The sequence below is a fragment of the Bos taurus genome, chromosome 29, assembly GCF_002263795.3.
Source record: "Bos taurus isolate L1 Dominette 01449 registration number 42190680 breed Hereford chromosome 29, ARS-UCD2.0, whole genome shotgun sequence".
Lineage (NCBI taxonomy): Eukaryota > Metazoa > Chordata > Mammalia > Artiodactyla > Bovidae > Bos > Bos taurus.
The window spans coordinates 18981424-18996509 of record NC_037356.1 but is presented as its reverse complement, the minus strand read 5'-3'; the positions used below and the strand labels follow the sequence as shown (position 1 = coordinate 18996509).

Sequence of the window (15086 nt, the reverse complement as noted above, 5' to 3'; positions counted from 1 at the left end):
TACTAGACACTGCAATTCCATCTTAGAAGTTACCTATACCATTTTATGTTTATTGTGTATGAGTGAAGTACAGTTTGGTGGACCCAAGCACATCATTCATCATATCTTCCTCATTAAAAAGTTTCTTACTAATCTCTGTCTACATACATTCTCCATACAATGACTTTGAGAATGATTATCCTAACTAGAAATCTAATTAATGCTAAATGTCTTGGCCTATTTTTCAGGCCTTCCAAAATCTTTGAAAATCCTATCGCTTTAGCCATATTCCACATTATTCTTCATTACACCTTATATGTTAACAGTACTGATTCTTCTGGAGAAGGAAATGGCAACCTACTCCAGTATTCTTGCCTGGAGAACCCGATGGACAAAGGAGCCTGGCAGGCTACAGTCCATGGGGTTGCAAGAGTCAAACACAACTTAGCGACTAAATCACCACCATCACTGATTCCTCCATCTTATCTAGTCAAACTGTATGTATGTCTGTCTTCCTGACTTTGTCATGATACCCCCATGTTCTGGAACTTTTTTCCTCCATCCCCATAAACACGTCTAAATCTAACATCCCTTCAAGATCCCCCTCCTGTGCCACCTCTTCCAAGAAGCCTCACCTAATCTTGCTGGCTGGAAGTTAACTTTTCCTTCTCAGTACCCAGGCAGAACTTTATTTAGGACCCTCTAATGACAAAGCCTTTGACTGTATGGATCACAATAAACTGTGGAAAATTCTGAAAGAGATGGGAATACCAGATCACCTGACTTGCCTCTTGAGAAACCTGTATGCAGGTCAGGAAGCAACAGTTAGAACTGGACATGGAACAACAGACTGGTTCCAAATAGGAAAAGGAGTACATCAAGGCTGTATATTGTCATCCTACTTATTTAACTTCTATGCAGAGTACATCATGAGAAACGCTGGGCTGGAAGAAGCACAAGCTGGAATCAAGATTGCCGGGAGAAATATTAATAACCTCAGATATGCAGATGACACCACCCTTATGGCAGAAAGTGAAGAGGAACTCAAAAGCCTCTTGATGAAAGTGAAAGCGGAGAGTGAAAAAGTTGGCTTAAAGCTCAACATTCAGAAAACGAAGATCATGGCATCTGGTCCCATCACTTCATGGCAGATAGATGGGGAAACAGTGGAAAAAGTGTCAGACTTTATTTTTCTGGGCTCCAAAATCACTGCAGGTAGTGATTGCAGCCATGAAATTAAAAGATGCTTACTCCTTGGAAGGAAAGTTATGACTTAGATAGTATATTCAAAAGCGGAGACATTACTTTGCCAACAAAGGTCCATCTAGTCAAGGCTATGGTTTTTCCTGTGGTCATGTATGGATGTGAGAGTTGGACTGTGAAGAAAGCTGAGCGCCAAAGAATTGATGCTTTTGAACTGTGGTGTAGGAGAAGACTCTTGAGAGTCCCTTGGACTGCAAGGAGATCCAACCAGTCCATCTTAAAGATCAGTCCTGGGTGTTCATTGGAAGGACTGATGCTGAAGCTGAAACTCCAATACTTTGGCCACCTCATGCGAAGAGTTGACTCATTGGAAAAGACCCTGATGCTGGGAGGGATTGGGGGCAGGAGGAGAAGGGGACAACAGAGGATGAGATGGCTGGATGGCATCACCGACTCGATGGACATGAGTTTGAGTGAACTCTGGGAGTTGGTGATGGACAGGGAGGCCTGGCGTGCTGCGATTCATGGGGTCACAAAGAGTCAGACACAACTGAGTGACTGGACGGAACTGAACTGAACGACAATTATAATGCTCTTTGTTCCTTACTTTTATCTATGTCCTGCTGCTGCTGTTGCTGCTGCTGCTAAGTCACTTCAGTCATGTCCAACTCTGTGCGACCCCATAGACGGTAGCCCACCAGGCTCCACCATCCCTGGGATTCTCCAGGCAAGAACACTGGAGTGGGTTGCCATTTCCTTCTCCAATGCATGAAAGTGAAAAGTGAAAGTGAAGTCACTTATCATGTCCAACCCTCAGCGACCCCATGGACTGCAGCCTACCAGGCTCCTCTGCCCATGGGATTTTCCAAGCAAGAGTACTGGAGTGATGTCTATGTCCTAGTTCCCTGCTAGATTCTATACTCATTGAATTAAGGACAACTGTAACTTTATTTCTCATACTTTTCTCTGAAGTGCCCTGTATGAAAACAGAAACCAAACGTTTTTGATCTCTGTAACCTAAGTACTTATCACTCATATAATATATTTTGCTGAAAGAAAAATTAATGATCTCTGTAACCTAAGTACTTGTCACTCATATAATATATTTTGCTGAAAGAAAATTAATGCAAATGTCAACTCTTGTGCAGGTTGGGTTCTTTAGTATCAGAAAGGAAATCAGAGGAGACAAGAAATTATGAAACCAGAGAAAGATATACATGTCCTATGTGTAAGTGGGCACTGAAAAACTCTAGTTACCTAAAAGTTAGTCTCCCATAAGCTTTCCAGTTCTGAAGACTCCTCTGCTGCCTGGCCTACATTTCTCACACTACATGACACTACTCTATCACTCTATCACATATCTCACACTACACAACACTACTATGTCAGGAAACAGGCAGGGTCTCTATTACCTAAATACATTTGCTAAAATGTAATTTGCACTAGATTAGGGGATTAGCATTTGAAAAGCAGAACAGGTTTAACTCACTAGATAATTCGTAAGATCCAGAAAGACTGATCCTCAAGAAATGGGCTATGAAATGAGTAGTCCAATGAATAAGTGTATTGCCATGTGAAGATGCAGGTGTCTAAAATGACAACACTGAATGAATCAGAAAATAAGCCATGAAACACAGGAAGAGAAAAAGGATGTTCTGCCGCCCTTTCAAAGGATCAAAATGAAAAGACACACCATCCAACAGCACAACCCTTTTTACCCCTCTATCCCTCCTGCCTAATATTTAAGTGGCTGATGAAAACCCAGACTCTGCGAAGAGTGATCTGAGGGCTCCCAGCACCAACTGGGAACCATACCACAGACAGAGCACCTCATGAGACTACTCAGGAAGGGAATGGGAAAAATGGGAAACATTACTCACCAGTAGCAATGTTGTGTAGGCAGCCAGGATCCCAAGGAAACTCAGCAAGACAATGGACCAAAAGAACCAGACTCCTGTACCTAGGAAAACAACCCTGCAGAAATGTGTTTCAATTTCTAAAATAAAGAAGTTAGTAGTATCTCTGCCAAGGATAGGGGATAAGACTGGACTAGATGAGGCATAAGAAAACAGGGGAATAAGAAGAGGAGCAATTTGGGAATAATTACCCTTTGCAGGTATTTAGTTGAGAAGTTTTAATTTTGCTCTACAATCAAGTACATTAATAGGATTCTGTACAACTTGTATGCTTTTTAAAGTTATTTAGAATAAAGACTCAAAAAATATATACTCTTTAAAAAAAATAAAATGCAGAAATTATGGAATATCAAAAGAGAAAAAGTCATCCATAAGTTCACTGCCTTCATATAGCTAATACATGACAATTTGGCAGATTCCTTGTCCTTATAAATATGTTCTCTTACATAATAGCAAGACACTATATTAACATCTATATCTTGTGTAAGAGATTTGTAGTCCTCCTTATTACTAAAGTAGTTTATAAGTTAAAATTGCTAATAAACTGATTTAAGTTAAACAATGTTATAATTACTCTAAATATTATATGTCATAGAATTTAGATTCTTCATTTCAAGATAACAGAAATTATTTCCTCTCCTTATGAGACCTAGGAAATTATGTTTTAATGATATAAAATATAGATTATTGAACATATTACTACATTAAATATAAGAAAAAAATCTCTTTGGTCAGGGGTGAGAAGACATGCCAAGAGAAAAAGTTAGACAAGCAGTCAACCTAGCAAGGCTGATCCCAGATCAAGACACTGGGAAGAGTATCCTCTAAAACATGATCTCACAGCCAGGAATCAGAAAATGTGTAAGTGATGTTACCAAATTAACCTAATAATGCCAACTAATACAATAACTTGCACAAAAATATAATTAAGATAACAATCAGAAAAGAACAATAAAAAATATATTCAAGATCTTCAGAGAGATAAAGGACTCATATCCATATAACAAGAATAGAATGTTTATATACAAGCAGAGTAATAATCAAAAAATGAAATACAGGGGAAATAAACATGTAGGATAGACATAAAGCACTCTAAAGACAGCCAAAGAATTAATTACATGACTTATCCAGCAGCACTATTGACTTTATATTCCAAATGAGAAAGAAAAGTTTGGTTTTGCCTTCAATGGTACCTCTATCTTTTCTAATAATTTCTCTAGCCACATTATTTTCTCCCCTCATCAACATAATGGCCTTCTTATCTATTTTCATTCACATGTAAATATTTAATATTAGGTCATTTCCAAATTCTCCCACCAAACAGGTGAAGGTCCCATCTGCCCGCTGAGTACTGCTGGCAAAGGAAAATTTGTGGGAGACCTGCAATGTGGGAGACCTGGGTTCGATCCCTGGGTTGAGAAGATCCCCTGGAGGAGGGCATGGCAACCCACTTCAATATTCTTGCCTGGAGGATCCCATGGATAAAGGAGCCTTGCAGGCTAGAGTTCATGGGGTCACAAAGAGTTGGACTGAGTGACAAAGCACAGAGACCTATTAAAAAGAGAACCAATTAAGAATTCTACAAAGGAAAATACAGCAAGAAAAATTAAGAATGCAGTGAACAAATTTAATAGCAGATAAAACACAGCCAAAATAATTTGTTTAGCAAAAAACCAAGTCAGGAGACAAATATCAAGAAGGAAACAGAGACACACAAAAAACATGAAACGTACAGAAGAAAGAATATGACACTTATGGGAAGAAGAGAAAAGGCCTAACACACATGAAACTAATGTTTCAAAAGAAGAAGCAGTCGAAAATGGGATGAAGGCTTTGCTGGTGGCTCAGTGGTAAAGATCCACCTGCCAATGCAGAAGACACGGGTTCAACACTTTATCCGGGAAGATCCCACAGGCGATGGGGCAGCTAAGCCCATAAGCCACACTACTGAGCCCACATGCTGCAACCATTAAAACCCACACATCCTAGAGTCTATGTTCCATAATATGAGAAGCACCAGAATGAGAAGTCTGTGCACTGAAACTACTGTGAGTAGCCCCTGCTCATCACAACTAGAAAAAAAGCCCACATGCAGCAACAAAGACTCAACAAAACCAAAAATAAATAAGCAGATACTTTAAAAATAATTTTAAAAGAAAAATGAAAGATAAAGCCTGCCGCTGCTGCTGCTAAGTGGCCTCAGTTGGGTCCAACTCTGTGCGACCCCATAGACGGCAGCCTACCAGGCTCCCTCGTCCCTGGGCTTCTCCAGGCAAGAACAGTGAAGTAGGTTGCCATTTCTTTCTCCAATGCATGAAAGTGAAAACTGAAAGTGAAGGCGCTCAGTTGTGTCCAACTCTGTGCAACCCCATAGACGGCAGCCCACCAGGCTCCCCTGTCCATGGGATTTTCCAGGCAAGAGTACTGGAGTGGGGTGCCATTTCCTTCTCCAATGCATGAAAGTGAAAACTGAAAGTGAAGGCATTCAGTCGTGTCCAACTCTGTGCAACCCCATAGACGGCAGCCCACCAGGCTCCCCTGTCCATGGGATTTTCCAGACAAGAGTACTGGAGTGGGGTGCCATTTCCTTCTCCAAGATAAAGCCTAAGAATTTTCAAAATGATTAAAAATATTGGATTGTTCTGGGATGATTCAGAGAAGTATTCACTGTTGGGATTAGACCTTATGCTATCACAGAAAATGCTAGATAAGGTTGTTACATATGCTCTGACAGTTGATCACTGGATGACGTTTATGCCTCTAATTTAAGTACTAGTATATAAGATTAACTACTAGTCACACATCTTATTTTCAATGACAGAGAAATGGGATAAGAAAAAATTCATATATATATATATCTCCTTACATATCATATATATTATAAACATACATTTTATTCATATATATCATTTAAATACATATATATGTGTGTATATATACACACATATATCTGTATGTTGTTGTTCAGTCTCTAAGTCATGTCCAGCTCTTGCAACCCCACAGACTGCAACACGCCAGGCCTCTCTATCCTTCACTATCTCCTGGAGTTTGCCTAAGTTCATGTCCATTGAGTTGGTAATGCCATCCAACCACCTCATCCTCTTGTCCCCCTCTTCTTCTGCCTTCAATCTTTCCCTGCATCAGGATCTGGGAAATATATATATATATATAATACATAATACATATCTTTGTCCTCTGGTGTCACTAGTGATGATGTTATGTTAGACTATAAGAAGAACATTTTCAATTAAGGTTACTATTCAGCTGCCTTTAAAGTAGGAAGATTATTCTGGATTATCAGATTGAATCCAGTGTAGTCACATGAGCTCTTAAAATAAGTAAAGAAGGCGGAAAAGGATGTCAGAGACATGAGAAAGGAGAAATCAGAGAAATCTGAAGCATGAGAAGGAGCTAAAACACCACTGTTAGATTTGAAGATAGAGAAGGTCACAAGCTAGAAGCTGAGAACCCCCATCTGACAATCACTAATGAACGAGCACTTCATTTCAACAACCAGAAGAAACTGGATTCTGCCAACAACTTAAATAAACCTGGGAGTGAGTCTCACTCAGAGCCCCAGTTAAAAGCACAGGCCAGCTAAGCACCTTGAGTACTCAGGTCATACCTCACTTCTGACCAACAAAACTGTGAGATAAGAAATGGTATTCTTTGGTGTCACTCAATTTGTGGTAATTTGCCATGGCAGCCATGGAACTACCTATGAAACCTACTGTGGCTTTAGGATCAGGGGGAGCTCACTCTTATATTCACATCTATTTGATGATGGAGCATTGCTGTGGGGATTGTGAATGATTTTGAGTATGTTTATTGGAGTATGCATTGCAGAACTAGAGAAATAACCACAGGGTGGTCTAGGGACCCACTATGCCCAATGAAGATATGGGTCTGAACCAGAATTCTATTGACCACCTAATACTCAAAAGTTCCTACTCTTACTAAGGAATCATAGCAGGATTTTATATCTCCAGTTATACATTTCAGAAAGTTCACAGTCAGTGTCCAGGAATCCCATAAAAGTATTTCTTCTTCCCCAATGACAAGAAATCTGGTAAATTATTAAAAGTTCTTCTAGGAGAAAACTAGGAGTAAGATTGATAGCATACAGTTCTGGCTGCGCAGCAATGTCTTTCATCTTTTGTCAATGCCTTTGCTCCATTCAAGGGCCAATTCACTTGGTAAATAAGTGAAATAAAGAACAGGAAAACAATGACAAAATCAACAAAACTAAAATTTAGTTTTTCAAAAAGATAAGCAAAATGACAAACCTTTAACAAGACTAACCGAAAGAAATGCCAAAAACAACAACAGCAGCAAAAAACAGTCCTAAACAGACCCAAGAATCAAGATTGCTGGGGAAAAATATCAACAACCTCAGATATGCAGATGACATCATTTTAATGGCAAAAAGCGAAGAGGAACTAAAGAGTCTCTTGATGAGGGCAACAGAGGAGAGTGAAAAAGCTGGCTTAAAACTCAACGTTCAAAAAATGAAGATCATGGCATCTGGTCTTATCACTTCTTGGCAAATAGATTAAGAAAATATGGAAATTAATGTCAGATTTCATTTTCTTGGGTTCCAAAATCAATGTGGATAGTGACTACAACCATGAAATTAAAAGATGCTAGCTTCTTGGAAGAATTGTCATGACAAACCTAGACAGTATATTAAAAAGCAGAGACATCACTTTGCCGACAAAGGTCCATATAGTGAAAGCTAGGGTTTTTCCAGCAGTCATGTATGGATATGAGAGTTGGACAATAAATAAGGCTGAGCACCAAAGAATTGATGCTTTTGAACTGTGGTGTTGGAGAAGAATCTTGAGAGTCCCCTGGAAAACAAGGAGTTCAAACCAGATATCCTAAAGGAAATCAACCCTGAATATTCATTGGAAGGATTTATGTTGAAGCTCTAATACTTTGGCAACCTGATGCGAAGAGTCAACTCATTGAAAAAAACTCTGATGCTGGGAAAGGTTGAGGGTAGGAGGAGAAATGGGTGACAGGGGATGAGATGGTTGGATGGTATCACTGACTCAGTGGACATGAGTTTGAGCAAACTCTGAGATATAGTGAGTGAAGGACAGGGAATCCTGGCATGCTGCAGTCCATGGGGTCACAAAGAATCAGACATGACTTAGCAACTGAACAAAAACAATAAATAACATTTTTTAAAAGCCTCATACTTAAACAGACCCCTTTCCCCATCACACACCAAATAATGGGTAAGATATATAACAATCAAGGCTAGAGAAGCTGGAAGAACTGAGAGTTGTCTTGGAGTAAGAGTTTGGCCAGAAGGGTGCTCAGATCACACATCATACCTGTTTTTAGAGTTTCAGGAAGCCCTGTAAGGACAGAGAAAGAGTAAGAGGCTGGAGGTGAGACAGATATCAGGGTTCATGGACAGAGAACATGAAGACCAACTAGTGTAGGCATCAGTAACCCAGATCAAGAAGTTGAGGAACAAGGTATCAGAGGGTCATCTGAATAGGACTGGGGACACTGGAAGCACAGAGAAAGCTTCCCCCTGAGCCAGATTTGGTCTAAGAGTGAGAGTGAGCACAGGTGGAAGGGAAGTAGTATAGTAGCTGAGGGTGCTGAGTATGCTTACGCTTCCCCAGAGTCAGGCCTCCCATCCACGAGATGCAGAAAATCCAACTTTGTCCACCCTCCCTTTTATGTAACCAGATCTTTTCAGACTGAAGTAAGATACATGTTGTAATTATACCAAAGAGCCTTACACAAATGAAAATACAAAAAGTGAAACTCACCAGTCAAAGCCATTGAATTCATTTGAAGTTTCTATCCATGTGAAAAATAAAAGCACAGACAAGCAAAATGACATAATCAGCCATGGGTAAAATAATCGCTCTCTCTGGGAAGAGACAGAAGGAAATCTTATTTAACTCCATTTATTTATGGTACTTCTGCAACATCTGTTTATACTCCTCAAAGGTCTACATAGTTATAGTGTAGCATTACCCTCCCCTGACTGGAGAGACCACTGTATTCTTTTAACCCTATGGAATTTTACAAAATTTTATTTATAACATTATCCTGAACTAAAGTTTTGTATGTATATGTTTATATCTGATGTCACAGTTTCTTCTTTGAGGAAAAGGAAATTTCATTACACTTCTATGTATTCCCAATCATGGTCTCTCAACAATCATCTGTTGATTCATCTACCTCTCCATGTACCAAATGTATGTTCATTCACTGAGTAATTCATTCATTCATTATTCATCAGTTCACTAATGAATAGTCACTTATCTACCCACATTTGGGGGAGAAGAGCATTAGATTAGGGAATAAATCATTTTTTTTCCAGTAGCTATAATGCTAGGGACTTCACAAATTATTTACATTTACTTTAATTCTTATATACGAGTTATACAAGTTAGGTATTGTTGATCTCATTTTGTAGAATAAAGAGTTAAAACTCAGAGAGGTTAGGTTAAATGACTCAAGGTCATACAACCAAGCAGGGAAACAGCCTGGATCTGTGAGCTCAAAACCAAGATGGAAATGATCTTTCTGCAAACATATACAAACTGAACCTTGAAGACAACCCCTGCACTGAAAATTGTATCACAAACTAGCCGAACAATACACTGTCAAACTCTTCCCGGGACTATGACTGTATCAGAAGAATGAGAAATCTTGCCTCATTGGGACACTGCATCCAAACTATTAAAAACGTATAGAATAATCCCTGCCCTGTACAAATTACACAGTTATTATGAGCACTAAGAATAAGGAAACAAAATGGAAAACAGAGTTCTTCAAAATGGTGAGAGATATTATAGGTAACAAGGCACTAAACCACCACTTCTGGAGTAAAAATATGAAGAGAACAGGTTTTGACTCGGAGTATACTCACCCTCTACACAAATCATGAGTGGACTTTTAAAAATATGTATCACATAGTCACTCCCCTACTTACAACCCTCCCAGAGCAGCCCACTATACAAGAATATCATCCCAACTGCCTGCCATGGCCCAAAGGTCTTACATGATTAAGTCTTGCCCATCCCTGACCTCATCCCATTATACATACTAACTCCATTATTGAACTCCAGACATACTGGTCTTCTTTATGTTTCTAGAACATGATCAGATCTGTTCCTTTGTTGTTCAGTTGCTCAATCATGTCCTACTCTTTGTGACTTCTTGGACTTCAGTACACCAGGCTTCCCTGTGCTTCACTATCTCCTGGAGTTTGTGCAAACTCAAGTCCATCAAGTTGATGATGCCATCCAACCATCTCATCCTCTGTTGTTCCCTTCTCCTCCTGCCCTCAATCTTTCCCACCACCAGGGTCTTTTGCATTGACTCGGGTGCATTGACTTTTGCATTGACACTTTGCATCAGGTGACCAAGTATTGGAGCATCAGCATAAGTCCTTCTAATGAATATTCAGGGTTGATTTCCTTTAGGATTGACTGGTTTGATTTCCCTGCTGTCCAAGGGACTCTCAAGAGTCTTCTCCAGTACCACAGTTTAGAAGTATCAATTCTTCAGTGCCCAGCCATCTTTATGGTCCAAATCTCACATCCATACAAGACTACTGGAAAAACAGTTTTGACTATACAGACCTTTGTCGGCAAAGAGATGTCTCCGCTTTTTTAATACACTGTGTAGGTTTGTCATAGCTTTTTTTTCCAAGGAGCAGGTGTTTTTTAATTTCAAAGTTGCAGTCACCATCTGCAGTAATTTTGGAGCACAAGAAAATAAAGTGTGTCACTGTTTCCATTTTTCCCCCATCTATTTGCCATGAAGTGATGGGACCACATGCCATAATCTTCTTTTTTTGAATGTTGAGTTTTAAGCCAGCTTTTTCATTCTCCTCTTTCACCCTCATCAGGAGGCTCCTTAATTCCTAAGAGTTTTGCACTCCCTGGTTCCCCTGCCTGGAATATTTCTGCCCCCACGTGTATACAAGGCTGATTTGATTTTTACATTTAAGAGATTGCTCACATGACATTGCTTCAAAGCAGTCTTCTCAACCATGCTCCCATTTTCCTATGTATTATATTCAAAGCAGTTATCACTATATGAAACCATCTTTCTTCATTACTGTTTATTACCTAACTCATCCCACTACAATACAAGCCACAGGAAGGCCAGAAGCCTTAGTGGTCTTACTCACTGTGGAGCACATTCAATGAACTTGTTCTTGTTGCATAAACAAATTTCCTTATTTTGATTCTCACTGTTGCCACACTTGCTCAAAAATGTTCAAAGGCTCCCCACTGTTTACAGAACAAAGTTCAAACATTTTAACTTGACATAAAGATGCCTCAAAATTTTATTAAAACATTCCTTTCTGACCTGATCACTTACCATTTATCACCTTATCTGCTCATAAATTCAACACTGGAAATTCATGTTTCCCTAAACACCACTATATTTCTCTATCTCTGGACTTCTGACCACCTGAATTCCTCCACCTAGAATCCCCTACACCATCATTCCTATAAGTGGAAGATGACTTCACAAGTCAGTGACTCCAAGAACAGCAAAATGATGGCTAACATTTATTGAATGCTAATTGTGTGCTGAGCCCAGTTTTAAGTTTCCACATAACACTTCTCTCCTCACAACAAACCCAATTGGTGGTTACTGTTGCTACCATCTCTATTATTCAAGTGAGGAACCAATCCCTGGAATGTTAGGCAACTGGCCCAAGGTCCCACAGTAGTTAAGCTCTAGTTTGGAGATAGTCAGTGATGAAGCCATAAATTTAATCCAGGCAGTCTTTCCCTAGAACAAAAGGAATTTTCTCTTTTGCTATATGCTAGACTCCTTCTCCTGAGAAGAAATAGGGCTTTGAGAATTATCTAAGGACTTTGAGAATTATGTAGTTTAATTCCCTATCTGTAGAAGGTCTCAGAGATAGCACAAAACCAGCCCAAGGGCAGAGATGGAACAAGGACTAAAACATTGTCTCAGGCTCTGGTTCAGGGATTTTTTCCATTATACCACTCTTCCTCTTCCAATGGCATCCTTCCCAGGAATCCTCCCTTCTTTCACTCTATGTCCTTCTGTATAGCTCTCTTATCACTTAGTACATCATCCTTAAGTAATAAGTATCTGTTCAATCGATTTGCTCTTCTCCGTTTTTGCCATTACTATGCTAATCCAGGACACCATCAGCTTTTCCTTGAATATTGCTGTTGCTTTCTCTTTGAAGGCAAAAACATCTCCTGCATTACTCTTGTACCTTTTTTTGCATCTTCCATATGAAACCATTCCAAAACACAGCGTGGGCAACATTAGAAGCTTAAAATCTTTAGGGATTCTTTTTTACCCCGATCTTAATTTAGGGACTATTTCCTACATGGCAGACGTCAAATTCTTAAAACCACACAACATCTGTCCCATTCTCTCTTTACATTCACTTCCCGTCACTTCTCCATTCATATCCTCCACTCCACCTAAAATATACTAAGCCCTTTGACTCCTCCAATATCATTTCTTCTGCCATCCTCCATTCTTTCCCTGTCTAATTCTGATCACTTTACACCTTCTAAATAAAGTTATTTTTGACCCATTAAACATGATGCATGACTGTGTATGTAGACATACACACACAGAGACATGCACACTATATAGCACTTCTCTCAAGGAGAGAATACACACTTTCCCATATCTAAGAAACTGTGGTCCGTCTCCCTCCCAACTCATATACCAAAGAGCAGCAGCAGAGTGGACGTTTAGCTTTTTTCTTCTGTTGGGCTTCCCATTTGCAACTGTAGCAGCCATTAAGGAAAGTCATATAGCATTCATAGTTGAAGTAGTACTTAATCCAAGAATTAAAGTTTTTCCATCTTCCTGTCTCTTCATTTCCAGTCTCAGTCCTGTTAATATCATCCATGGTTCACCCTTTTGCTGAAATAGTAAATAAAATAGTCAGACTCCAGTAGCTTCTTCATGTTTCATACCCCCACTATTCTACAGAAAATTCCATCAATAATGGAGAGATCTTTCAAAAGATCATAATCTAGGAAGATGAACTGGATTTGATGTAGAAGAGCAGAGTTTCATCCTATCTTTCCTACTAACTAGGTGAGTGTTTATTGCAGATACTGCACCATTCAAAGTTTAGCTTTTTCACTGTTATAATGGTACCATGTTCTCTACCCTAGCTAACTAATAGATGCTGAAAAAATTCAAACTAGATAATATATATGAATGTGTTATTAAAACAATAGTATGTTCTTGAGGGGAGTACATTAAGGCTGCATATTGTCACCCTGTTTATTTAGTTTATATGCAGAGTACATCATGAGAAATGCCAGGCTGGATGAAATACAAGCTGGAATCAAGATTGCCAGAAGAAATTTCAACAAACTCAGATATGCAGATGTTACCATTCTAATGGCAGAAAGTTAAGAGGAACTAAAGAGCCTCTTGATGAGGGTGAAAGAGGAGAGTGAAAACGCTGGCTTAAAACTCAACAGTCAGAAAATTAAAATCATGGCACCTAGTCCCATCACTTCATGGCAAACAGAAGGGGAAAAAGTGGAAACGGTGACAGATTTTATTTTCCTGGGCTCCAAAATCACCAGGGACAGTGACTGCAGCCAAGAAATTAACACACTTCCACCTTGGAAAGAAAGCTATGGCCAACCTAGACAGTCTATTAAAAAGCAGAGACATCACTTTGCTGACAACGGTCCATACAGTCAAAGCTACGGTTTTTCCAGTAGTCATGTACGGATGTGATAGCTGGACCATAACGAAGGCTGAGCAAGGAAGAATTGATGCTTTCAAACTGTGGTGCTGGAGAAGACTCTTGAGAGTCCCTTGATTGAAAGGAGATCAAACCAGCCAATCCTAAACTATTCACTGGAAGGACTGATCCTGAAGCTGGAGTTCCAATACTTTGGCCACCTGATGTGAAAAGCTGAGTCATTCGAACAGACCCTGATGCTGGGAAAGTTAGAGGGCAGGCGGAGAACTGGGCAACAGAGGACAAGATGGTTGGATGGCATCACCGACTCAAAGGACATGACTTGAGCCAACTCCAGGAGATAGTGAAGGACAGAGAAGCCTGGTGTGCTGCAGTCCATGGGGTCACAAAGAGTCAGACACAACCTAGCAACTGAAAAACAACAACAATGATCTTGATATAACCTGAGATCTTAGAGACATGGTTGAAGTATATGAAAAAATATTACCCTTGACTAATGAGTTCCTCAGACACACAAGTATCTGCCCCTTCTTTTTCCTTCCACATGTGGCTTTTCTAGAGTGAGCTTCAATTAAGAATTATGGAATATTCAGAATAGCAATGGCTGAAATAAGTTTATTTTTGCTTTTGCCAACAAAAAAATTTCAAAGGTTTAAAGAAGAAATTATTTGGTACTTTAGAACCCAGACATCTTTCAGTTTGCTATTCCACTACAACACATGGCTCCTCAGGGTACAAAATGGCTGCTAAAGGTGTGTCTATCATTCCAATCCAACCACCAAGAAGAAAAGAACAAAGAAGGGTGCTTCCCCTTATTTTAATGATGTTTCAAGAAGTTGGAGATGGCATTTCACTAACAAGGGCTTTCTTACCAGCAAAACAACAATAACCAGATATTAAGGACATCTAGACGTTAGTACTGCATTTTCTCATTCTTCTGTGCTCAGATAAGGCTCTCAGACATATGAACTTTCAGAGAATGTATGGATTTGGGGAAAATTTTTAATGAAACGTGGCTTCCCTGGTGGCTCATATGGTAAAGTGTCTGCCTGCAATGTGGGAGATCCAGGTTTGATCCCTGGGTTGGGAAGGCCGCCTGGAGAAGAAAATGGCAGCCCACTTCAATACTCTTGCCTGGATAATTCCATGGACAGAGGAGCCTGGTTAGGCTACAGTCCATGTGGTTGCAAAGAGCTGGACACGACTGAGCAACTTCACTTTCACTTTCTTTTAATGAAACAAAAATAGTCTTAGAGATCTTATCCCAG

The 15086-nt window shown here is 39.6% G+C and overlaps 1 protein-coding gene across 2 annotated transcripts in view; it reads right to left on the bottom strand.

The window, feature by feature from the left end:
• The window catches only part of LOC524642 (glycerophosphodiester phosphodiesterase domain-containing protein 4), a 128233-nt gene that overhangs the window by 97912 nt on the left and 15235 nt on the right, over positions 1-15086 (bottom strand). The window contains exons 2-4 of one of the 2 annotated variants that reach the window (XM_024987578.2): positions 12814-13013; positions 8891-8994; positions 3063-3156 (exon numbers count right to left, since the gene is read on the bottom strand). In XM_024987578.2, coding sequence (XP_024843346.1) covers positions 3063-3156; positions 8891-8994; positions 12814-12999 — 384 coding nt within the window. In that variant the 5' untranslated portion in view covers positions 13000-13013. Of the gene's footprint in view, positions 1-3062; positions 3157-8890; positions 8995-12813; positions 13014-15086 lie in introns of those variants that run through there. The other variant, XM_059883241.1, reaches the window with a different exon arrangement.